Source organism: Pectinophora gossypiella, chromosome 7 (genome assembly GCF_024362695.1).
Source record: "Pectinophora gossypiella chromosome 7, ilPecGoss1.1, whole genome shotgun sequence".
Taxonomy (NCBI): domain Eukaryota; kingdom Metazoa; phylum Arthropoda; class Insecta; order Lepidoptera; family Gelechiidae; genus Pectinophora; species Pectinophora gossypiella.
This window is the reverse complement of record NC_065410.1, coordinates 10,316,954-10,343,351: the sequence shown is the minus strand read 5'-3', so window position 1 is coordinate 10,343,351 and position 26,398 is coordinate 10,316,954. Positions and strand designations below refer to the sequence as shown.

The following is a 26,398-nucleotide window of genomic DNA, read 5'->3' as shown; positions in this document are numbered from 1 at the left end:
TTTTTTATGTTTTAACAATAGTGCTTAAACTATAGGTTCGTATTTAGTAAGTTATTGGATAATCTCTTAGCACGTTCGAAAGAAAATAGCCATGAATCATGATATTCTCGGTACATAATTCAATCTAAGATCCTACTCCTAATTGATTTATAGGCATAAACCCTGTTATTGCACTTCTAAGCATGTTATCTTCTTTGTTATCATATTTGGCATCTATTAACACCCTGCATTCGGTCGCCGCGCCGGTCAATAACATGTTAGGCAAATCTACATTAAGTCGCGTTAACGAACACGATTAGCATTCCATAGCGCACTGTTTACTGTCGGAAGATCTGCTCCAAAAAGCTGTTCTAGCTACATCATTTATATTTACACGTCATAAGCCGTTAGATAAGGTCGCTCGCGGCTAGCTTCCGAACGCCAACGACTGCCGCTGCCGGCATTTGTTCGTTGACCTGCGCCCGCGCACCAGAGCGCACCGGCTGCGTCGAATCCGCAGATTTGTACGCGTTTATCCCAAAAAAACAGTTTTTATTTCTTTTGTGACTCACTCCAGTTCCACCTTCAAAGTCAGCGGTTCGTGTTCGTGAGGTTTCAAGTCTTTCAATATTTCAGTGACCCAGATTGCACCACTTAATTTACTTCTAGACCGGTAAGGATATTGTTTCTTTAGCCGCTGCTGTAGCTTCCTGTACTTAAAATAAAACAGTGCAAGGAACTTTCAAGGAACATTTGCGTTACTGCGTTTAAACCTCATTTTACGTTTGAATATATCGTTTACCTCCAATTTGGAACAACTATCGTATCGGATGGGTCGTAACTTGTTAAAATAAATTGATTGTAGAGCACTTTCTCTACCTTATAATAAGCAATCAGTTAAGGCATCTGTAATCTAGAGCATGCTTTGAATACTTTACGAATACTTTTAAAATTAGTTAAAATAAAATCAGCATTCTTATCGAGATCATTATTTCTAGAAAGATCACGAGCACAGTCGAAATTAAAGTTTAACAACTCTACATGATAAATATTGTAGTAGCTATTGATATTTCTAAAACGTCCAACGACGTATCCGTAACTGTTTTTGTTAATTAAGTATTATTTATTGAAACATTTACTTAGCTGAAATCCGGTATAGTTGGGTTTTAAAAGCCCACATTGATGCAATTCATCTAAGAAAGCAATATTGTTATTTGACATTTGCATTTCACACTTATAAATGCGCAAATGTAAATTTTTTTTGAGATGAATTGCTTCGATGTGGCTTTCTTAACCCTCCAGTTGTCTCAACGCGAGCGAGTGTATGTGTAATTTGTATGTAGAGCGTTTATGAGGAGTCCATTTATCGGCGTTGATTGATAATACGGCCGGGACCGGGTACGCGTGGTGTGTCACGTTAACCAACACGCATGTACAGTCATGAGCAATATCATGTCCCCACTTCACATGGTTCTAAAACCCTGTCGCACTATCATATTTGGCATTTAATGAGACTTACGGTTTAATTTGACAAAAATGGTTTCAAAGTGTACACATATGAGTATTCGTGACCGTACCTACTCTCTTCCGACATTATTTATATTGTCTTTACTGACAATGGCCCGGCGCAGACGACAGACTATCCGTAACCTATGCAATTATATTTCGAAAATTAAAAAAGTAACGCACACGACGCGCAAAAAGTCCGGCGCGTTACTGCATATAATTGCATAGGTTATATTTTCACAGACTAAAAAGTGCGTCACGGATAGTCTGTCGTCTGCGCAGGGCCTTAGTTACACAATACTACTTTTACATAACAAGCAAATCTTTAGGCATTATTAACTTTGAATACATCTTTAAATCTTACTTAAAGTTTTCAGTGAGTTTTTAGTGATTGCGCATGAAATAATGTTCACTAGAAGACGATATTTTTCTTTTGACCTTAACTTTACAAGCCTTTTCCATCATCATCAACATCTTGTTTTGGAATATTCATCTAACCTACTACAATTTCCACAAAGAGTATTGCTATGGCAATTACTAGGAGTCCTACTCTATGTTCATCGTGTGAATCGTTCGTTCTCAATGAGGGACTTTCCAGGCTGCAGTCACCAAAAACAATACAGATGGCGATGTACAGCTTTAACGTGATAATTACCTATTTTCTCATTACTCGGATACATAATTACTCCAAAATACAATGCAAGGGCAAAAGCATATAAAAATAATTGTTGCTCGATATTTGGATCACATTATGCATAGAATTATGTTGCTACCTATATTGTTCCTCTTTATTTTGAATAGAATAATAAAGGGTGGAGATGTGATTGAGCCTGGGTGTAATAAAAAGGGACATCGCATTTTTACCTAATTTATTATTGATATTTATATTGATTGATTGATTATACCCAAAAACGAAAAAAAAACAGATACATATGACTGTTGTCCGTGAAATTAGAAGGTTAAACGAAAGAAAAACTGCACAGCGCCATCTATACTGTTTTTAAGCAACGTCGCCTGGAAAGCCCTCAATCTTTCTCACGCCCTAATCGATTCATCCGATCCTCATTCAAAGCAAAAGCGCTTTTAGTCTTAATACCTAATACCTATATGTTAATTAATGATATTTAAAGGTTAACTTACGTACGACCTACATTATTTTATATGTGCTGGATTTATTTACATAACCTGACACCTAACAAGCTCGATTAGCTCCCTATCAGTTTATTCTTATTCATTATTACAAACAAAAATAAGTTAGATATAAAAAGTAGGTACTGAATTTCGAGTTTTAAATATTTGGGCATTGTAATAAATGTCCTTAAAATTAAAATGCGAAAGGTAAAGTCATTTTTTTTTCGCGAAATAACGGGCATATAGGTATACAGTTAGGAAGCCTTACGACTTCGAAATACGTTTACCAAATTCCATTAACGTGCCTGCTTTAAAAAGGTTTTATACCCAAGCTTTGATACCTTTGCAAAAAGGTTGCCGAATGTATGTTTATGTGAATCTGTCTTTGAGAATTCAATTTGTAATAAAAAATACTTAAAATTCAGGGTATGCAGATTCATTCCCGCTGATGTAGACGTTTCCTGTGCCCTGTTTATCAAAACTTACAAACCCTATATTACAAGCAATTTTCTTGTAAAATAATGTCATTATTACAAGAATGTGTTTATCAAAGTCGAAGTCCTATATAAATTACATTACAAGTGTCAATATTTATTTCACAAGTATATTTTGTAATCCCTCTACATTTTTTGATAAACGTAATTTAAACGTACTCGTGAGTAACTTGTAGCTTGTGAACGTGTAGATTTGTAAGTTTTGACAAACACGGTACCGGAGTACAATGGCAATATACCGTACCCAGTCATTGCTCTATTGAACTGAGCAGTGTAAATCGTTACATTACGTTCAATACAATAGTTTTACATAATCGCCGTTTACAGGAAATAATGACACACCTAATTATACTCAGTTTTGTGCAGAATCACATGTATGAGTAAATATTATATCTGATTGCTCTGTCATATACCGGGTGTTAGTGACATCGTAACGAATACTGAAAGGGATGATTCAGACCATGATTCTGAGTTAATATCTAGTGGAATTTTCCGTCGCAAAATTAATGAAATTTTGAGTTTTGTTTTTAATTATTTTCAATTCCATATTGTGCTTTTAGCTGCATAGAACCCAAATTTCAATAAAAAAAACAATAATGACAAATTATCGAAAATTTTCGATGTAATGGAGACAACAGCTGCTCGAACGGGTCAACGGCCACACGCACCGCGCCGCGCGCCCCGCTCCGCACGCCCCGCTCCGCGCGCCCCGCGCCGCACGCCGGCGGCGCGGCGGCGGCGCGGCGGCGGCGCGGCGGCGGCGCGGCCTACAAAGTAGGCACTACGAACCGATCCTATTTCTTTCTCTGTCTATCGTAAATTATAAATTTATTTTATTCTTATTCTTAAATGGACGGATAATCAACAGGCATAAAATTTATGGAATACACGTCAATTTTAAGCAGAAATCTAAAACAACCGACAGAATTAAGTTACCAGCGAGATACCTTTTTGATTCGACCGGGTTATTCATTCATTTACTCATAGGAATCAGGGCCATTATCTACCTAAAACAGTTGAAACAGTAAATAATTGTATTCTTTGTTGTCATTAGAATAACTAACAACCAACTAACACAACCACCACAGATTAGGTAATTAGTTACCTACTATGTCAACCATCCACCAACTTAGTATGTAAGTACCTACGCAAAACCTCGCTACACAAAAATCGAAAATAAATAAATCTTTTAGATCAATACCCATTATTGTTACAAAGCAAGACCTATCGGTACTATCGCTAGTATCGATCTAAATGTACTATCACTACTTTCGATAGTTTAGACAATTTTCAAGTTCAACAATTGATAATCTACCTATCGATAGTTCGGCAACTCCGCCGCGTAGGCAATGTCGGCATGTTCAAAGAAAAAAATTGTCCGAGTGGAGTGATCTTATTTTTCTTGTTACATGTTGGTACCGTACCGAGGTACTAAGTACTAAGTTATTCGTAGTTTTAAATCTCATTGTTAAATCATCAGTAAAGAACTAATTAAACCTATCCTGTTCTGTGTACAATATTCATGTAACGGCTACGTGCTTACATAAGTACCTAGTAGACGGGAGCAACGACTTAACGTACCTTCCGAAGCACGGATCATTTTACTTTCGGACAATCAGGTGATCAGCCTGTAACGTCCCAACCAAAGGCCTTATAAACAGATTTTTGTGATATGTCCCCACCGGAATACGAACCCGGACCCTCCGCATCCCATCGCTCAACCACTGGACCACATAGGCCAAGAAGGTTCTAAGACATAATTAAAGGATCCTGGGACGCAAGACCTCCGAGTTAGGGCTTGTTTGATCTGTCTTGATGGATACTCGGACGTGAATAGCCTCACGGATCAAGGGCAACGCGCGCCAATAAAGTAGGCATTACGAACAGATACTAGGTATTTCTTTGAGTTGATAGGTATCAAGTGAAGTTTCCTGTCGCCAAATTCATAAAAATAATAGATTTTTTTCAGTCCCATATTGTGTTTTAAGCTGCATAGAACGCACATTTAAAATAAACAAATAAAAATTACTAATTATTAAATTTTATCAATGTCATCAATAATAATAATAACGTATCTACAACTTCAGCTATGCGCAGGTGAATAGCCGGCGCACGGGTCAAGGGCAACGCTCGCCAATAAAGTAGGCATACGAACAGATACTATTTCTTTCTCTGTCACTTGCACCATAAACATACTTCTCTCTCTCTCTCTAGTCGTCGGCTCGACGCGGCCGCGGCCGGTGCGTCGTCGGCGCCCTTAGTCGGCGCCTTTGATGCTTTGCGCTAACGCCGCCGCGCGCTTCCGCTCAGTCGAATACTAAGCTTGACCCGAATCGCGTGATGTTTTTCGAGGATATTTTTTTCGTGTTTGTGAGTGTTTGTTTCATTCTGTAAATGAGTAGTGTCGACTATGATGATAGATCATAGACCATTTACTGCGCAAAAGTATGGAAGATTGTTGATGTTTATTAAAGAGCAAGGTGTTGTGTTTGTGAGTGCGTGTGATACCTACCTACCGCGGAGGAAACGCGATGTTGCATACCTACGTGACGTGACATGTTCTAGGGTACCTACCTAGGTACTTCATCCGAAGGAATAACAATTAAGGTAAGGCAAGAGTAGGGTTTTTATTGTTAATAAGTTAGGAACGTTTTAATAACTGGTAGGTAGGTACCGTGCGTGAAAAATCGTGGCAGTAGGTGTTCTACTTCAACAAACAACATTTTTAAACGTTGAACCACTACTAAGCATCTAAATACAAGAGAATGAAAACTCCTACCTAGATATCAACATCGTATCTCACACGCGTAACGTAGCCGCGCGTAAGTTTAGCGTCTGTGTGGCGCGTTGTTCGACTTACATTGCGGCACAGTAAAAATTGAAAATCTTAATTAAACATTTGCGACAAGAAAAACACCCACCATCGTTTTTAGTACAATAAAATAGGCGTTCCATTTTTTTTTTCGTTACGATGTCACTAACACCCTGTATTGCTAGATGGGCAGGTGAGATCTCGTCATTGTCATATTCGTCACCATTGTCACCATATTGTCACATTGCATGGAAAATGCGGGACTTTCCATATCACGTACCTCAAAAACGATAGATGGCGCTGTACAGTTTTTCCTTCGTTTATCCTCCTACTTAATTTCATGGATAACAGACATAATTATGCATCTTTTATCTTTGTTTTTGGGTATCAATGATGACTCTTGTTATTACACCCAGGCACAATTACATCTTCTACCCATTATTGTAATCAAAATAAAGAGCTTTTCTGCAACATAATTCTATACATCATCATCAGCCCATTAACGTCCCCACTGCTGGGGCACGGGCCTTCCCTATGGATGGATAGGGAGATCGGACCTTAAACCATCACGCGGGCCCAGTGCGTATTGATGGTTATTAACGACTGCTAATGCAGCCGGGACCAATGGCTTAACGTGCCTTCCGAAGCACGGAGGAGCTCGAGATGAAAACTATACATAATGTGATCTAAATAACAAGCAACAATTGTTTTTCTTCGTTTTGTTATAAGACGGTAGCTGTCTATGGTACTAGTCTATTTAAAATGCTATGGTCTACCTAAATCTTTTAGTCACCATAATTCCCAGGACGAAAAATAAATTGTTTCATGCTGTTTATCATTCCAGACGTGTCGCGAAGTCGACTGCGAGATCACGTTCTGTCTAACATGAGTGTGTGCTACTTGTAGGCGACGAGTTGATCACCTGACCAGCTGCCAGTAGACAATTCGCCATATTATTTTAGAGTTGACTGCGGTAATCCTCTAACATTCTGAGGGTTTTTGGTCCTACCCACCTCAATAGCGATCACGGGCGTGGTATTGTACCTGCTATGTATTCGTACATATAAGAACTATGGTTGAGTAACCGTAATATAAACACACATGTCAAAGTTTCACATACTGTTTAAGTTAATACGTTAATATCTTTTGCAATCGTCATTGAAACCATTATTATCTTCTAAAAGATATTCACACAAGATATGAATAACAAAAACATAAAAAAATTAAGAACCTAATGGGATTTGACGTTTAAACACGAAGAACTGAGGGAAAATTATGGCTAATTGTTAAGAGCGTGGGATAAAAATTAATTATTAATGTATAGGTACTACGATTCATAATATCCAACCCTTTATTTAATGGTGATAAAATAAATTACATGACACTGCTATTAGAGCGCCATATTTGGAATTAAAATGAGCTAAGTATATACTTGACTCAAAATATAATAACTATTTACTATTACTTGATAAATATAATAAATCATCTCTAGCACGGATAGGTAATGGTGACGATTCTGGCAGAACATAAACAGCATCACGCCTGTATCCCCGAAGGGTTAGACAGAGGTGTATAGTATACTTATTCAAATTCAAAAATATCTTTATTCAGTTGGTACATAGTTACACTTTGAATTGTCAATTTTTACATAACGAACGTCTCATCCGCCTAAAAATACTGCAGCTTTTCACAACCTGTACAGCCGGGGAAAAGAAGCTGCAAGAAAAACCTCGGCATAGGGCCCTAGACGTTCTTTAAAAAAAAATAAACAAAATATTTTTATACAATTGAGTAATTTAGCTGCCTAATATCAGTTATCGTTCCTCGTCAGCTATGTCATGTATGAGTGTGGCAGCACAAATATTTTAATTTAGTTTGGCAGGTCCAAAAATTAGTTTTATCTCTGCCTTACACTCGACGTAACTATTTTTATTTATTTATTTTTACGTAATCAACAGCTTAGTAAAAATAAATAAAAAATAAAGTTTTGTTTGTCACAATCGGCACCATTGTCATCCCCGCGGATGGGATGACAATAATAATAAAATAGGTATTTGTAATATATTTTTATTATTATTGTCATCCCACTTGCGTCAGATAAAGTACCTACTATGGGCGGATGGGAAGAGGGAAACCACTGCCCTATTTTTTCCCTAAAAATGTAGCTTGGAAAATGCTACATCGATAAGTGGCTCTTAAATTAATGATGATCATCATTGTTACAGGTGCCATAATGATGGTTCCTCATGTGGTTGGTGTGTTTTGCCTTGTGATGATAAGTGGGTTCTGGCCACGAGCACAGGCGGAACTGTTCACTGCCATAGCCGAAGTAGAGCCCTTGCTGCAGACACACAAGAGAATCATCGATGATTTAGACGATTACATCGCGAAAGAAGAGAGAAGAATAATCATTTTGAAGAAGTAAGTCGATAGTAGGTAACCAACCATATCCACCCATAGGGAAGGCCCGTGCCCCAGCAGTGGGGACGTTAATGGGCTGATGATTTTGATTAAAATATACGCAATACTCGTTTACTTACATAAAGCGTAGAGAATAATAGTTAACTTAATTATTTTCAGGCATTTAAATACATATAAGAAAGAACATGAGAAGGCGATGGAAGATATTCCCAACTACTTGGGTAACCCGATCAACGCATTTACTCTAATTAAAAGACTGACTACAGATTTAGATGATATAGAACAAAGTATCAAGATAGGAACTGGTAAGCTTTACCTATTTCTTTATATTCTAATCACTGCTTTAATTCAAGCTCTTAATCGCTATTGGATAAGGTTGAGTGACAAGTCGTTGGAAGGTAACTTGCAGCCACAGTTTGGAATGAAAAGACTTGTTCTTTTTTTAAATATTTATGAGGTCGATGACCTATCAATCAATCCAGAGTTGTTAATGAGCGAAAATATAGAAGTTATACTCGCTCAATCGGAATATAAGATTACATAATGAGTTGTGGCCTAAAAGGAGTAGGTAGGTACTTATAAGTGCGTGTGATTGTGTTTTACGTGCAATCAAGACATATACGTTACTTGTCAAAGTCTTCTTATGTAGTGTGAGTTGTGAGGTGGATTACCAACCTCAGCAACCCTGCTGTCAGGGTTATTAGTCGCCAAAGGCCCCAGACATGGCTCATGTAACCACTAACTTATTTTCATCAGTAAGTAGTAACCGGGACCAACGGCTTAACGTGACTTCCGAAGCACGGATCATCTTACTTTCGGACAATCAATCCTAACCAAACAAGGGATTACAAAGTGATTCGAACCCGGGACCTGCGGATCGTGAGTCCAACGCTCAACCACTGGGCCGCAGAGGTCGTTACTTGTCAAATAAAAAAAAATATTTCAGTTATTTATTGTAGGCAACATTTATTATCATTTTTCATCAGAATACATAAAGAACATAACAATGACACACGACGACGTGAAGTACCCCACATTGGAGGATCTCGCCGGCGCTGCGCATGCGCTGACCAGGCTGCAGAACACGTACCAACTGAAGGTCAATGAACTCGCCGAGGGAGTTCTAAATGGGGTTATGTACAGGTAGGATTCTCTTTATGATGGGTATATTATCTTTATCAATAATTTTGAGCATCCCTTATTCATCGTAAGATGTTTTCGATGATTGACCAGTTTGCGCCAAACGTACCTATGCTTATGCCCGTTACTGACCCCGCTTGCGTGGTCGACGTTCTACTTCTATCAACGCATATTGGTATCGGCGCACTACGGGCAGTGATGCTCATATACGTAATACTGTCAGTCGACGCCCTAAGCCAAAGCCCTCACCCACCTGGGGCCTGTTTAATAAAACTTACAATTGTAAATTACAATGACAATTTGATGTACATTGCGGAGTGTGTGACCATGAATATTTTGCAGTTTCATATTAGCTACGCAATGAACATCAAATTGTCATTGTAATTTACAATTGTAAGTTTTATTAAACAGGCCCCTGGGCACTCTCAGACCTGTTGTCGTTAATGTTGTACCGGGTGAGAGCCCTTAGCGCTTCCCATTTCTACAGCCTAGCCTTCCCATTTCTGGCGGCCAAGTGTTGAACACTATTCGAGGCAAATCTACAGGCGTACGTATATAGATACTAACCTGCTTTTTCTATATTATTTATAAACTAAACCTGTTGAAAATCATATTTCAATATCAACAGAAAAGAGAACATAATAGCGTAACTATTCTAACCTAACGTGTATGTGGATGTACCTCTGACTACCACAATAGGGTAGTTTCCAACTAGTCGAATTAGTTACCTTTTACAAAACACCAAAAAGCAACCTTTGACGTCATATAAAAGTGACAAAATGTCGCACTTTTTACTTTTTTCTTTATTACAATTCGTAAATAAGTTAAAATGTTTTTTGTCACCTTTAGATCTGTCTTTGTTTAGTGTTCAGAATTTCATAATTTATCTTTGACCTAGGAAACTACCCATAAGGAATCGTATGTTATGTTTCCAGTACTCCAATGTCCGCGGGCGACTGCTACGAGCTGGGCCGATCTCTGTACAACGACAAGGACTTCAAGAACGCCCTAGCGTGGATGACTGAGGCTCTCCACAAGTATAGGGAGGAGAACAACGAGGCCTATTCTTTCAGTGAAGTCGATATCCTGGAGTATATCAGCTTCGCGCACTTTTTATTAGGTCAGTATAGTACTAAGCCCACCCCAGACAGTCCGTACAAAAATCTCATTCATACCAAAAGAGATTATATCCTTGGATGAACTTGAAGTGCTTTTCTGGTTGGGACTGACTTGTCAATGAGAGATCTTCCAGGCTACGTGGGGTACGTTTTTTTACAGCACCTTTTATAAAGATATAAATATATGTATAATGGTGCTAATTCCTGTAAATACCATCTAATTTTATTTTAAGTTATATCTGTCATTTTCTTATCCGCCGAAAAGGAAAGGGACGGGTAATTGACAAGCATAAAATTTATGGAACACACGTCAATTTTAAGCACAAATCTAAACCAACCGTCTAAAAATTTTACATCAGTCAATAACCCGACACATTCATTTACTCATTCTTCCTAAACTTAAGAGCTGTGAATCATCCGTCCCTTTCCTTTTCGACGGATATGAAAATGACGGATATAACTTAAAATAAAATTAGGCGGTGTTTGCAGGAATCGGGGCCAATATAAATATAAACCTTCGTTACCTTCTAATTTCATGGATAAGAGACATATGCATCTTTTCTCTTTGTTTTTCGGTATAAATGACGACCCTTTTTTATTACAACCACGCACAATACATGTTCCACCCATTATTCTGATCAAAATAAGGAGAGGGATACATAATTATAATCTTATCCAAATATCAAACAACAACTATTTTTATATAATGTTTCTGCTATTACATTATATTTTTGAATACTTATGTACCCGAGTAATGAAAAAATATAAATATAAAGTAAAACTGGACAGCGCCATCTATATTATTTTTGGAGAACGTAGCCTGGAAAGTCGATCATTGTCATAATCTTTGTTATTCCAATAAAATTCATTAAAACATTGATGTATTATTTCCTTTTAATATTTTTGTCTAAATGTTATTTGTGATGGTTCATGAGCCTGAATTACTATATTTAAACAAATTGTGTGTACTTATTTATTGTAGATGACGTCCATAGCGCCATGGAGTGGACCAAGAAGCTTCTAGCCCTGGATCCGAAGCACGTGCGCGCCCGGGGCAACATACCCCACTATCAGAAGCTTATTGATGAAGAGAATGAGCGATTGAAGAAAAAACGTCGTGGGGTATGCAATGTTCAAAATACCGTAATGATTGTAATTATTTGAAAAGACAAGGGCTCGTGGTGATACAGCCACTGCGACGTTCTAAGATCTATTGTCACCTTAAATATAAAGATTTTTAGACCAATCCACCCGATAAGATCCAGTATCTTTGGGAGGAAGCTTCGTGACATTCTAAGGGTATTCTTATATGGCCCCCCCAAAGTCCGACTTCTGCTGTGGGGCAAACAGTTTACCTCCGCTTGCGAAGCGTAGTAGCATTACTACGCCAATTTCGCAAAGAATATCATCATTTGCGACAAATATCAGGAATACATAGTTATATTGGTCAGATATTGGTCTCTGGAAGGCTTTTAACTTTTTTAACAGGGTATTCTTCTATTTTACTCTTGCAGGAAACCGGGGACTCGGAAGGAGAGTCCAAGCCCGTGAATGTATTGTCAACGTATGCTAAGGAACGGAAAACCTATGAAGCATTGTGTCGCGGCGAGATGGAAATCCCCAACGAAATCGCCAAGAGGTATCTATACTTAGAAAACTATATTATACATATTGTTGAATTGTTCTCTGTTTTTAATTTCTTATTGTTTTTCATGGTCTCATAAGAATTGACTAATTCACACATATTTTGTTACACTTCACAAGATGTGACTAATAGTTAATAAAACTGTACTTCAATAAAATTAATGGGCTTTAGAATGCTCTATAAGGATTGATCTATACCTCTAGTTTGAAGGCTTAAGTGTTGTAAGTTAAGCGCACGTCCACTTGTTCGCAATCGGAACTGACGAAATGTCAAGGTTTCTTAGTTTCTCAAATCCGCACTGGTCTATGCTAAGGCAATATAGCAATTCGTAATAACCGACATTCTATTTGCTCCAATTCCGCTCACAGCACAGCTTGTTATGTCATGATCCCCTTATCCCACTTTAAGTGGGGTCAGCACAGCATTTATTCCACTTCCATTCATCTCTGTCAGTCGTCTTCACTGTTTTCTTTTGACACACATATCCTTCACACAATCCAATTCATACTCACCACTTTCCTCGTAATATGCCACAGCACACCTTGTTATCTAGTTTCTCAAATCTCTCTTTCAGTTTGGTTCTTCATTGACCAGAGATTTGAGTGGATGGTACTAATATGTAATTCTTCTTCTTTGCGAGTCGATGGCGATCGAAACTAAATATGTAATTGATGTTGACAGGTTGACCTGTCGCTATCTCACCGAGAATCACCCATACCTGAAACTAGCACCAATCAAGAGTGAGCAGCGGTACATTGACCCCGACGTATATGTCTTCTATGACGTCATCAGTGATAGTGAAATCGAATATATACAAGAGTTGGCTAAACCGAGGGTGAGTTGGTTGAAATTTTATAGCGAAATGTCATTGGCAAAATATTCACTTTGTCATTTGGCCCATCGTTATGAATATCCTTCTTGAAACTATTGTCTATACAGTCTGATGTCTTCTGGTCAAACAAGAAAGCTTTAGTGTTACTTTGATCCGATTCGTTTTTTGTTAGACAGTTTTAGTATGATGGAACACGATTGCCAATCACGATATATCATAAACAAAAAGCGGCTGTCACATTTCTACATTTTAGCTAAAGAGTGTTTCTGAGCGAGCACTAAAATACTTGCACTATAGTGTTAATGCGATTAGTATCGCAATCTAAATAGTTCAATATCGCTTATCGCCCGTTGATTCGGATTCATATTTTACTTTCCGCCAAATGAAACATTTTCTTTCCCCAGTTCAAACGCGCAGTGGTCCACGATCCGAAGACAGGCGAGCTGGTGCCAGCGCATTACAGGATAAGCAAGTCAGCGTGGTTGCGGGACGAGGAGTCGTCAGTGATAGCGCGCGTGTCACAGCGTGTGTCCGACTTCACCGGGCTGAACATGATCTCCGCGGAGGAGCTGCAAGTCGTCAACTACGGCATAGGAGGCCATTACGAACCGCATTATGACTTCGCTCGTGTAAGTATTGACTAATTCGCACATATTTTGTTACACTTCAGAAGATGGCTTACGAGATCTCATTATTCCTCGCTAGTGTCTTCATGTTTGTCTTTCGACGATTTGTGATGTGGTTCTTTTAGCACCCTGGATTAGAAATGCGCGTTCCGCTTTTAGGAATTAGCAACCATTATCGAAGGAGGTATAGAAACATAGCCTCCACTATGGAAATCGTCAACGACGGTGTCGGAAGGCCTTAGGAGCCGCGCTATGAGGTTTACCCGATTACTCTAGCCATAGAGGCTAGCAATCAGCTCGCGAAACAACACTTCAGCTCCCGGATATATATCCCGCTGGCGTGGTCAACGTTTCCCCTATTTCAGTATTTACAGCAGCTATTCGACCCACTTTAGGCCGGTTCTCTCCGACAATCAGCTAAGCGATCAGATAACCTGTTCTCAGACTCAAGTCCTTCATATACACGACTCTCTCGCCCATTTGTAAATGCCATCCTGAAAACTTAAAATGATAGCATATACCTGGAAAACAAAAAACGGGACATAATAACCTGTTTACTGAAGATAAAAAAAATACTGAAATTTTGTTTCAGAAGCAGGAGAATGCCTTTACAAGATTCAACGGTAACAGAATTGCAACCGTATTGTTTTATGTAAGTACCAAACCGTAAAGCTCATAGCCCAATGCAAAGTTCAATCGTAAAGGTCATAGCCCAATTACATAACTCTGCTGCAACACCGCCCTATACTAAAACCATTGCTGGCAATCATCTATCGAGCAGTCTGATGGCGGGAAGCTTGCTGACACCGAGCTGTCTGCTAACTTATATTGTCAATATAAACTACATCGCAAGGCCACGAGTTAAAGCCTTTCAATTATATTTTATTCGTCGGGTGGTAGCAGAGTCTTGTAAGTGGACTATGACCTTACTGCGTAAATACATACGTGCACTTCGCACCAACATTGAGAATCCATTATTTCAGATGTCGGAAGTAGCGCAGGGCGGCGCGACAGTGTTCACGGAGCTAGGTCTCAGCGTATTCCCCATCAAGAACGCAGCTCTTTACTGGATGAACCTGCATCCTTCCGGAGAAGGGGACCTCTCCACACGACACGCCGCTTGTCCCGTACTGCGGGGCTCTAAGTGGGGTTAGTTATTTTATTACTCTACGTATAACATTAACAGACGTACACACATATACATTGAAAACAGAGTTTGGAATCTAGTATGCCAAGATTATTTGCTAAATGTTGCATTAGAGGGCAAAATAGAAGGTAAACCGTGCAGAGGAAGGCCAAGGCGAAGTTACTTACACTGTCTTGACCTACAGAGAGGTCAAGGGACTAGCAAAAGATCGCAAATCTGGAAAGAGCTCCACCGACAAAAGCATGGCTCTTAAATTTTGAAAAAGAACATACAGACAGCGTTCACGGAGCTAAGTTTCAGCCTGTTCCCTATAAAGAAAAAAACTTCTTATTGTAAATAAACTTGAATCCTTTGGGAGAAGGAGATGTTTCTACTTGCTACTCGGTAACAATAGATAACGAAGTTTCTTTGGGAAACGTTCTAGGTACATGTTTATTACGTCTGGCGTACTGTTTGTAATATGTGAAAAAATCTTAGCCTTTATCCTTTGCTCTTTTCTTCTTGATTAATCCTTTCAACGCCAGTCACACATAAACATAGCATCACGCCTGACTCCCCGAAGGGGTAGGCAGAGGTGTATACGTAGTATATACTATTCGCCGGCTATGTTTAAGTCCCATTATAAAGGGAGGGGGGGGAGGGGGGCTATTGCCATCAACCGGGCACAAGTCCTGGAAACCACGTGATTTCAACTATTTATATAGCAAATACATAAATTTTTCGCATATTCTTTACAAAATGTTTCAAACCAATCAATCCCCTTTCTACCCACAGTATCAAACAAGTGGATCCACCAAGGCGGTCAAGAGTTCATCAAGCCATGTAACCTGGAGTACCAGGAGGAGTCGATGATCCGTAAGATACCGCACCCGGTCCCCAAGTCCTTCAGATAGAAGCTGTAAGGGATGGAAATGAAAGTATGAGATGTTTGCGATATGTGAGCACATCCGACAAGCAACCGAGCGCACGCGCGTGTATGCAGCTACTACGACCGCGCCGCCGCCGTGCGGCGCGAGGGCCTAAGATAGGTACTCATACAAAAAAACCTACGTTTGTACGTGTAATTGCTTTCCGTGTGTGCTCATAGACTTTATTATAAGAAAATAATGATGTGAAGCTATAAAGGTGACATAATACACAAGATGACGCCTATTTCCCATCAGGGCAGGCAGAGACGTTTTCTTACACTTCTATTTTGTCATTCATACTACAATGTACCTACTTATAATTAAAATATATCTAGATTGTAGTGGTGCGTCGCTTACAATATCTGCCCCCTTAGTGCTAACTAGTTAGCGCTATCCTCTCGTGGAGACAATAGAGCGACGCGTGTTGCAGGACGCCGCAGCGTGCCCGTGCGGGTGCGCACGTCCACCACGCGCACGCGCCCGTCGCTGCCCGCATGTGTCGCACTCACCACGCCGTGACGCCATCGGTTACGTTCCAAGTTAGGTTCGACCAATATAACGTAATCACCCACCTGAAATGATCGCGACTCCTGCGTCCACTTTTGCCGCGGTAATAGGGTCGGCAAATATTCTTTAGTCCAGCGAGCCCAAAACATATCTGTAAGTCGTTGTGCTACTCGCCAGCGCTTCCTCAAGCAGAGATCTGAATTTGTGTACTTACCAAATTCATGACTGGTAGAAGACGTACCTATTAAAAAATGATTTGGAGTTAAAGCTTCTGGATAGTTCGGGTCCGTAGAAACATGTGTGATGGGGCGGCTATTAACTAATGCCTCCACTTCAGCTAGCAAGGTTATCAGAGTATCCTGATGAGGTGCGCGCTCCTTCAAAATTATTTTGAGAGCGGTTTTGACTGTGCGGATCATCCTTTCCCATGCACCTCCCATCTCGGGTGCTCCGGGTGGAATAAATCGCCATTCCAAACCTCGAACTGTCCCGTCTTCCTGTAACAAAGTAGTATTTAATTCCGCTAGACTTCGCTTTAAATCGGTATCTGCTCCTCTCAAATTTGTACCGTTGTCTGAGTAGATTACTGTAGGAAGACCACGGCGGGCAGACATTCTTCTCAAAGCCATAATAGTCGAGTCAGTACTCAAGTCTTCAGTTAATTCAATATGAATGGCTCTGATAGTAAGGCAGGTGAAAATCATTCCATAACGCTTCTGCCTTCTACGGCCAACAGTGACCTCTAGTGGTCCAAAGAAATCGACACCCGCATAGCTAAAAGGCCGTCGACTATGTTGTAGTCGCGCCTCTGGTAAGTCAGCCATGCGTTGGGGTTGTGGCACCGCCCGTCTGAAACGACACAACAAACACTTGGATGCCACTGTGCGAACAGTGGGCCTGAGTTTTAATACCCAATATTTTTGACGTAGCTCATTAACAACGAGCTCATTAGCTCCGTGAAATGCTTGCCTATGATAGTGTTCTACCAACAAGCGCGCGATACGGTGTTTACCATCTAGAATAGCGGGCCTGACCATAGATATATCCACACCTATGACCTTGTTAATGCGACCGCCAACACGCATTATACCCGACTTGTCAACAAAGGGAGTCAGTGTAAGCAAGCGACTGTTGGTCGGAACACGCTTGTTTTGTTTTAAACTAGACAAATCGGCAGCAAATGAATCCTCTTGGCATTTCCTGATCAGCAGCTCTTCCGCTTCCTTCATTAGAAGAACGTCAAGCTGCGAAGGTTTACGCTGACATCTTCTAATGAAAAGTAACATCCTAGCTGTAGCGCGCACGAGGGTGATCCAGTTCGATATATTATCTTCAGCAGGTAAAGATAATATTGATCTGTTAGTGGTCACCATGTGAACTGACCTCTCTTCACACTTTACCTCCTCTGACTTTGAAAATTTCCGATCTTTTGGCCACTCATTCTCTGGGCGACGTAAAAATACTGGACCTTGAAACCAAACGTCAGAGTAGGTAAGTGCTGGAGCGTCTTCTCGTGTGGCTGTATCCGCCGCGTTCAATTTAGTGGGAATATATCGCCACTCACACGATTTGCTGAGCTGATCTATTTCACCCAGACGATGTGCGACATACGGTTTATAATTGCGAGGGTCACTTCGTATCCATTGCAACACTGTACTGGAATCTGACCAAAAATATCGTTTGCTCAATGTTACATTTTTGTGATCGTCCTGAATAGTCTTTGCCAGACGCGTTGCTAATACAGCCGCCTGTAGTTCTAACCGAGGAATGGAGACAGGTCGTAGCGGAGTTACTCGACTTTTACTGGCAACAAAAGCAATGAGTACACGGCCGTCCGACCGCGTAAAACGCCAATAGATTACGGCTGAGTACGCCTTAACAGACGCATCGCAAAAAATATGCATTTGCCGCTCGATAATGGGTAACTCAGTAGTTGCTGGCTGCTCCGATAGGGAATGCAGGCGTGAATTGTGTTCATCTGCCCACCCCGCTACCTCAACATAGCATTGTGTCCACTCACCAGTGTCAAGGTAACAGCGTGGTATACGTAGGGAACTCAGCTGTTTTAAATCGCTTAGCCATGTTTTCCATTGAGCATACTCATCTGTTTGGATGCGGCAATTCCATTCAACTCCGCTTCGATGTACATTTTGAAAACATATTTTTCCTTTTATTATAAAAGGAGACAAGAAGCCATGTAAATCGTATACCGACATTATTATACTCAACATTTGCGCTTTTGTAGGTGGCTCAATTCCATTTAAAACACTTTCCGGTATACCATTAATCGATATTTTAAAACCAAATGAATCATCGCTCGGATGCCATATCAATCCGAGAGTGCGCTCAGTTGTATTATTTGCTCCATGTCTAAATTCCAATGCAGTCTGCGCTAGCTGATCGGACGGGAAGGATCGGAGCACTTGTTTACTGTTGCTCGACCAGCGCGTTATCTCAAACCCGCCTTTTTTATGTACATATGTTATTTGTTGCGCTAATTGTATGGCCTTTTCTTCGCTGTCGCATGAATGTAAACAATCATCCATATAGTGATCATTTATAATTACGTCAACGGCCTCCGGATACAAATCTTGATACTTTAAAGCATTTTTATTTTTTATGTACTGCGCAATGAAGGGTGAGCAGGTCGCGCCGAATATCAAGCTAGTCATGGCACAAACTTTTATTGGTTCATCGCGACTGCTTTGCCATAAGAATCTCAAAACATGTTGATCTTCACGTCGGATCTTAATGCGGAGAAACATATCTTTTATGTCTCCTATCAAAACATATTTATGTTCACGGAATCGTAACATAATTCCAAGTAATGAATTATATAAATCGGGCCCCGTGAGTAAGAAGTCATTGAGGCATACACCTTCTACCCTGCCTGCACCGTCAAATACTAATCTAAGTTTACCTGGTTTGTTTACGTTCTGTACTCCAAAGTGCGACAAGTACCATATGTGTCCAGCTGAGAGTTCATTATCATCTAGTTCTCGAGCGTACTTGTTGTCGAAAAGTTTTTGCATCTCCTTCCGATACCTATCCGCGTACTTGTCATCAGTTTGAAATTTTTTCATTAAACCATGTAACCGTGACCGTGCATAGTCAAAGCTGTCGGGCATAGTGAACTCGTCCTTAACGAAGGGCAAGCCAACCTCCCATTGATCCCCCACTGGACGTGCTGTCTCATCTAATATTGATACAGCTCTCAGATGTGCCGTATGTTCACGGCGTAAGGTTGAAACTCCAATGGAATCTAACTCGAACGACTCTTTAATTAAATTGTTTAAATGCGAAATATCAGTGTGACTCACCTGTTGTGCTTCGCTGTCCGCGTGAACGATGTGGAATGCGTGCCCGCTACTTACGGGGAAGGCAGTAGGTCTGTAGGACCCATGAATGGTCCACCCCAAGCGGCACCTAGTTGCATAAGGCTGGGATGTGTCCCCATGTAAAATTTCTAAGGGAGCTAAAAGAAAATAGTTATCTTCTCCGATTAGTAAGCGAGGCACCACACAATCTTTACATACAAAATCTTTTACATGTAGTAAATGTTCACATTCAATTCTATTTATAACAGACAAATTTTGCATTGGCAATTTTAATTTATTAACTTGACGTAAACACACATCATAATTTAAGTTATCGTAACCTGATAATTTTGCAAATATTTTTGGTGTATCTGGTTGAAATACTTCAAGACCAAATGCGTCAATAAACTTTATAGAACTAGAATGAACACTTTGCAGTCCAAGTTCTTTCACCAATTCTGCGTCTATCATCGATATTGATGCACCATCGTCTAATAAGGCATATGTACTTACGGTACCATTAGGGCCGTACAGATTCACTTTTACCACTTTAAGCATCACATCACCAGTCGGTACAGGCCCGGCGCCGCCAGCAGGCCGGCCGGCTGCCGCGCCGCGCCCGCTACCTCGCAGCTCGCAGGGGCTCGGCGCTGCCGCCGCCGCGACGCACGCTACAGTCGCGCCGCCGTCAGCTGACGATGACTCGCCCTCTCTCTCCGTCGCCCGTCGATCGCGTTGCCGTTCCTCTAATGTTTGTGTGTGCATTATAGGTTTTTTATAATGTAGTAAACGGTGATGTGTCATTCCGCAATTATCGATATCGCACACAGACGCAGGGCATGCATTCTTCTCGTGACGAGATAAACAGTTATAACATAGGCCGTTTGCTTTAAGAAATGCCCATCGATCTTTACGCATTGCCCGCTTAAATATTCGACAATCTTGTAGTAAATGCACAAACTTTTTACAAAACTTGCAAACGTTTGTATTGATGTCTTCAGTTGATAACGTTGTAAATACAGGTCGATTATAAGTGTAGCGAGGTTTATCATCGGACCTTTTAAAGGGCACAACAGGATCAGGTTTTTTTTCTTTTAGTTGAGTTACGCCGACGATTGACATCATTTGTGCTTCGCGTGTTAGAAACGTAGCCAGCATTTGCAGTCTAGGCTCATTATCTGTCAACATCTTATTGTAAGCGTAATCGGTCCATTTACTAATTAGTATGCTGGGTAATTTAGAGACAACTGCAGCAGAAAGTTCTGGACTTCTAATATAATCATATTCCTTCAGTGCCTGCATTGTGGCCACACAGTTGTTGACTTTAATAGAAAAATTAACTATATCTTGTTGATAGTTTGTAGGTAAAGGTGAAAGCCTTTTCAACTGCGATGTGACATGGTGTATAATAATATCAGAACGGCCGAACCTGAGTTCCAGAGCTTGCATGATGACGTCGGGTGGCGTGTTGCCGATCAGCAAGTCGGCTACCGCCTCCTTAGCTTCACCTTTTAATGCGCGGCGAAGCCTCCATAGATTTTCACTGTCACTGAATTGGCAAATAATATTTGACTCATTATATGCACTCTGGAAATGTAGCCATTCGATACAATCGCCATGGTATATCGGAAGCTCACGAGGTGTAGCTAGTCGACTTAATAAACGTTCTTCTTGCTTAGAAGATGATGAGGCCATTAAATCCTTTAGAGTGTGAGCCAGTTGGAGTATGCTGTCGACAGGCGCGCATGGGGGTACCGTGGATGTCGCCGCCGCTGTCGCATTCGCTGCCGCCGTCGCTGCCACCGGTTCTAGTTCCGGGACTATTGAGGGCTGCACATTACTTCGCTCCAACCAGTCTTCTACATGTGGCCGACCATCGCTACAAGTTGACCTGCTAGCTTTTGTACGGCGTTCAGACTTGCCATCGTCGCTTTGACAAATAGCCAAGTCCAATTGAAGCTTTTTATCTATAAGCTCCTTATCAATCCTCGCTTTCGCTCGAGCAGCTTCGTACTCTAACTGCATGCGTTTGGCTGCCGCCGCCGATGACGTAGTTCTTCTCGAAGACATTACAGATTCGTTTTTGACCGACTTTTGTGACGGATTTGTCTTATTTTCAAGATCATTGCGAATAGTAATATTACTCATGGCACGTCTAGTTGGAGATTCCACGTCTTCGGTACTTTTCGCGAGCACATGTTCGGACGCGCACAATAACCTCTCACTGAGTTTAGAACGTTCGTTAAGTGGTAATAGTTTATCGCGAGGAGGTGTTTTAAACATCGCACTGATTCAGATTTGGGTCGAAGGATCAAAAAGGCTATTGTAAGGGATGGAAATGAAAGTATGAGATGTTTGCGATATGTGAGCACATCCGACAAGCAACCGAGCGCACGCGCGTGTATGCAGCTACTACGACCGCGCCGCCGCCGTGCGGCGCGAGGGCCTAAGATAGGTACTCATACAAAAAAACCTACGTTTGTACGTGTAATTGCTTTCCGTGTGTGCTCATAGACTTTATTATAAGAAAATAATGATGTGAAGCTATAAAGGTGACATAATACACAAGATGACGCCTATTTCCCATCAGGGCAGGCAGAGACGTTTTCTTACACTTCTATTTTGTCATTCATACTACAATGTACCTACTTATAATTAAAATATATCTAGATTGTAGTGGTGCGTCGCTTACAGAAGCTATACCGCTACTGCGCCCTGTGGACCTAATACCCTGGTGAGACACATTTGGTCATAAGTAGGCATGAACAGAACGATAGAAAGCAGTAGAAGGATTTGTTCCTATTCAGATTAAGAGATTGTGCGATGATTTTTGTGGCACTTTATTTTACATTCGCCTTCCAATGATAAATTACAAAAAAATATACGTATTCACCTATGCTAAGCTTTAAAAAAAGTTGTACCACCATTTTTGGAAACGAATAGTTTAGTTTGAACGATCGTTAATGCAAAAGAAAACTTACAGAAAAATCACCCATCAATCTCATTCTAAATAATCAACTGGCTATATGAAACGAACGGAAAGACGCCGGTGTCATGTCGCCGCTTCACTGCTCGCTGTGCAGTACACGGCCTATCCATGCAAGTTGAGTAGTTATAAGTACCTGTCAAGGTTGTATACCGTGAATTACGCCAGCTTTGCCACCTGGGATCTGTTTAATAAAACTTACAATTGTAAATTACAATGACAATTTTATGTACATTGCGGAGTTAGTGATCACAAGTATTTTGCAGTTTCATATTAGCTACGTAATGAATACTAAATTGTCGTTGTAATTACAATTGTAAAGTTTTATGAAACAGGCCCCTGGTAACTTACCCCAAAAACGATTATATACACTAGGAGGGCTAAAAAGAGCACATTTTATATGCGCAAATGTCAAATAGTAATTGCTATTTTAGATGAATTGCTTCGATGTGACCTTCTGACCCCCTGAACTCCATATGATATCACAAATACTTAATACTTATCACATATAAAGTGAAAGCGACCAATCAAAGGAACAAAGTTACCACGAGTGGCAAAGTTGGCGTATTTTACAGGTCCTAGTGAAATATCCAGTTGATTGACAAGAATTATAACTATAGTATATCTACTATAAGTTGATATGCATACTAGTGGTCATAGTTGCTGTTCCTTAGTAAGATCGGCAGGGCTACAACATGTCGTCAGAAAACATCATGCAGCTAGTCTTGAAATAAAGTAACATTAGTGAAATTCAAACCAATCAATCAGGGTTGATTAGGTTGGTACTCCACCTCATAACCCACACCATAGAAGAACTTCTAAAAAGTCCAATCCAATTATGACTATGACTCATAATATCACAAAGGTATTGGTGCTGATTCCAGTTATATCTGTTATTTTCTTATTCGACGAAAAGGAAAGGTACAAGTAATCGACAAGCATAAAAATGGAACATTCGACATAATTACGTTAACAGCACACGGCAAACGGTTTGCATACCATGGAGATACCTATTTGATTCGCCCGGGCTATTCATTCATTCATTTTAAAATTAACAGTTGTCTGTTATCCGTCCCTTTCCTTTTCGGTGGATAAGAAAATGACAGCTATAACTTAAATAAAATTAGGAGGTATCTGCAGGAATCCCGGCCATTGCCAATTTATAACAGACGCCCTGACTATCCAGTAAGATATGTATCTCATCGAAGACTGCCATAATCGCCCAGTGACAGTGTTTAATATTGTAATCTATGTTTTATTAAACGAATTTGAAGAGTATTGAATGTAATGCACTGGCTGGATATCGAAAATATTCAAATATAAAAAATAAGAAAAAAAGAAATAAGTACAATACTGATCCATCTCTATGATCGATTTGCCTGCTCCTTCTCGGAGCAAATTCAACAAAAAAAATCTCTATGATCGAAACGTAAACTAATTTAAAATAATAATTTAATATATAATAAATAATAATTTAAAACAAGAACGTAAGTTAGGATCACGTTCATAATTTGATGAACTCTACGAGTAAATATTTCTTTGAATGTTTTCGACTTTGAAACCTGAATATAAAAAGAACTTACCAAAGATACATTTTGTAATCGACAGCTACTGGCTGGCTATTGAACATTGATCATAATGTTTATGGATCATATCTATACATTAGTAACTTCTTATAACATATCTTAACTACACTCCTCAAAGTTGTCACAAATGTTAGATTAGGTATTAAAATAAAAATATAAAAATACTGACAATTCTTGCCTAAACATGACATTAAGGAATAAATTAATTAAAATTTTTAATATATTTACTTAGATTGACTAAACTAACTAGAGGCTTCTGAGAAAATAATTTTAATTTTAAAATTATATTTTATTAACGAGAAAGCTACTACAATAAAATTGGAAAAAGGTTTTATGAACATTTATGAATAATAAAATAATTTTAAAAATAGTGTGTTACAAATAAAGTTTCATTTCCATAATACTAATAAATAAAAATAAAATAACAAATAACATACAAGAAGAAGGACATACATTTAAGAAGATAACAAACAGACGAAGCCATACGATTTGCATTTAGTTATTCTATAAAATGTTTCTTAGGTATTATTTTAGATTACATCAAAATCCTATTTTATTCGCTCATTGTAATATACAATTAAAAAAAAAATAGGTAGTGCAGTGAAATGCATTCTTCATTTGAAAATAATAATTATATAATAATATTTTTTACAAATGTATAATCTCGTTTACTTTATTTTTATAATTAATAATTCAAGTGATCTAACTCGCAAGAGATGTAGGTACTTACCCAAACAATTATTTTTATTATAATCCAGTTCAAATTATCCATATTATGTACGTTTTATATACGATGAAGTGATAGTTGGTAGAAAAAATCTCATAGATTAATAAGAAAGCAATATGTATTAGATATTTTTTATGTACTAGAAACTGAGGAACATCCATGTTCATTATAATTACTTTGTATACGTTGACGAATCAATTGATTTTATCTTATATTTATTTTCATATAAGTACTTTGAATATATTATGTAACATATTTGTATGAAATGTAGCATACTCTGCCAATCTATTCACTGGGTTGATAGAAATACATTCCTTTGAATTATTCATATAACAATGGTCGATCGCTAATTAATGACCGCTGGTCCCGATGTACGCGTCTACATAGTCAATATTTTCTAAATTATCACGATTTAATACGTTTCTCCACAACCATAGTGGATCAGTGTGGCAGTGTACGCTCCTAACCACGTTCAGGATGTTGAAAGTCTATAATGCGTTCTATACTCTATGGTAATCGTTTGTAGCAAACGATCAAGTTTTAAATTAAACTGAAACATTTTATCAATTTACTAAATGGATGTTTATATTAAAAATATGTTTAAGTAATCGGAATTATTTTGTTGTCTTGACAATGTTCAATGATCAAATACTATTGATGTATTATGTGTACAAACTTTTTTATTATAAGTAATATACAATTTGAAAAAAATATTGAGTTTACATGTTTAGTATAAATAAATATTATTATTATGTGATTTAGTAAAAGAAACATAATGTACTTACATCGCTGTGGTTTCTTCATAAATCTTCAGTATCGTAGTGAGGAGAGCAATTTAAGACAACAAAAACGTTACATATAGAATTAGACGTATACTGTACATAACATTCCTGTTGTTTATACATTACCCTAAAACTTCTTCGGTTCTCTTGAGGCGATGACGTCACAATGTTGCGTTGCTTGTTAGAGTATTACAGAACAAACAAAGTAAGTACATGCATGTCAGAGCTTAGCATTGCACACTACTGTGTTTGCTATGAAACACTCCTACCATTCTTCACTGCTTGCACTTTTCATTTCACTATGGATAAAATAAAAAAAGTAATTAAACACTTTAAAAATAAAACACACTGGTCACTTCAAATACTCAATGCACACGGACAACATTTTCTGCTAAGTATATTTCTTCCTCTCTTCTCGGATTACATGAGATGCACAACAATTTAACACTGTCACAAATTTTCTCACTAAAAGAAAATCTTGTAGCTTATTTGATGGTCAGATCAGAAATTATCTTGTAACTGTTTGAAATATTATTTGGGTAGATTTATTTCTTCTGGTTTTCTTTTAATCTTATTATCTCACACAATTGTATAATTATTTTTATTTATTCCATTTGCTATGATTTTTTTATCATGCATTTGTTATTGTAATGATTTTCTTCATGGTAACTGATTATATTGTTTGTGGATTGGTCCCTAAATAATAGTAGATATTTAGATCTTCACTACAAAAT

At 39.0% G+C, this 26,398-nt stretch overlaps 1 protein-coding gene across 4 annotated transcripts in view; it reads left to right on the top strand.

Annotated features, from left to right (window-relative positions):
* The window catches only part of LOC126368026 (prolyl 4-hydroxylase subunit alpha-1), a 34,420-nt gene extending 8,653 nt beyond the window's left edge, over positions 1–25,767 (top strand). For 2 of the 4 annotated variants that reach the window (XM_050011874.1, XM_050011876.1), the window contains exons 2-13: positions 8,148–8,343; positions 8,503–8,648; positions 9,330–9,486; positions 10,419–10,603; positions 11,584–11,723; positions 12,116–12,240; positions 12,928–13,081; positions 13,483–13,707; positions 14,297–14,356; positions 14,688–14,853; positions 15,626–15,749; positions 22,283–25,767. In XM_050011874.1, the coding sequence (XP_049867831.1) occupies positions 8,156–8,343; positions 8,503–8,648; positions 9,330–9,486; positions 10,419–10,603; positions 11,584–11,723; positions 12,116–12,240; positions 12,928–13,081; positions 13,483–13,707; positions 14,297–14,356; positions 14,688–14,853; positions 15,626–15,744 (1,665 nt within the window). In that variant the 5' untranslated portion in view covers positions 8,148–8,155 and the 3' untranslated portion in view covers positions 15,745–15,749; positions 22,283–25,767. Of the gene's footprint in view, positions 1–442; positions 653–8,147; positions 8,344–8,502; positions 8,649–9,329; positions 9,487–10,418; positions 10,604–11,583; positions 11,724–12,115; positions 12,241–12,927; positions 13,082–13,482; positions 13,708–14,296; positions 14,357–14,687; positions 14,854–15,625; positions 15,750–22,282 lie in introns of those variants that run through there. The other 2 variants (XM_050011875.1, XM_050011877.1) reach the window with 2 other exon arrangements.
* The last annotated feature ends 631 nt before the right edge of the window (positions 25,768–26,398 follow it).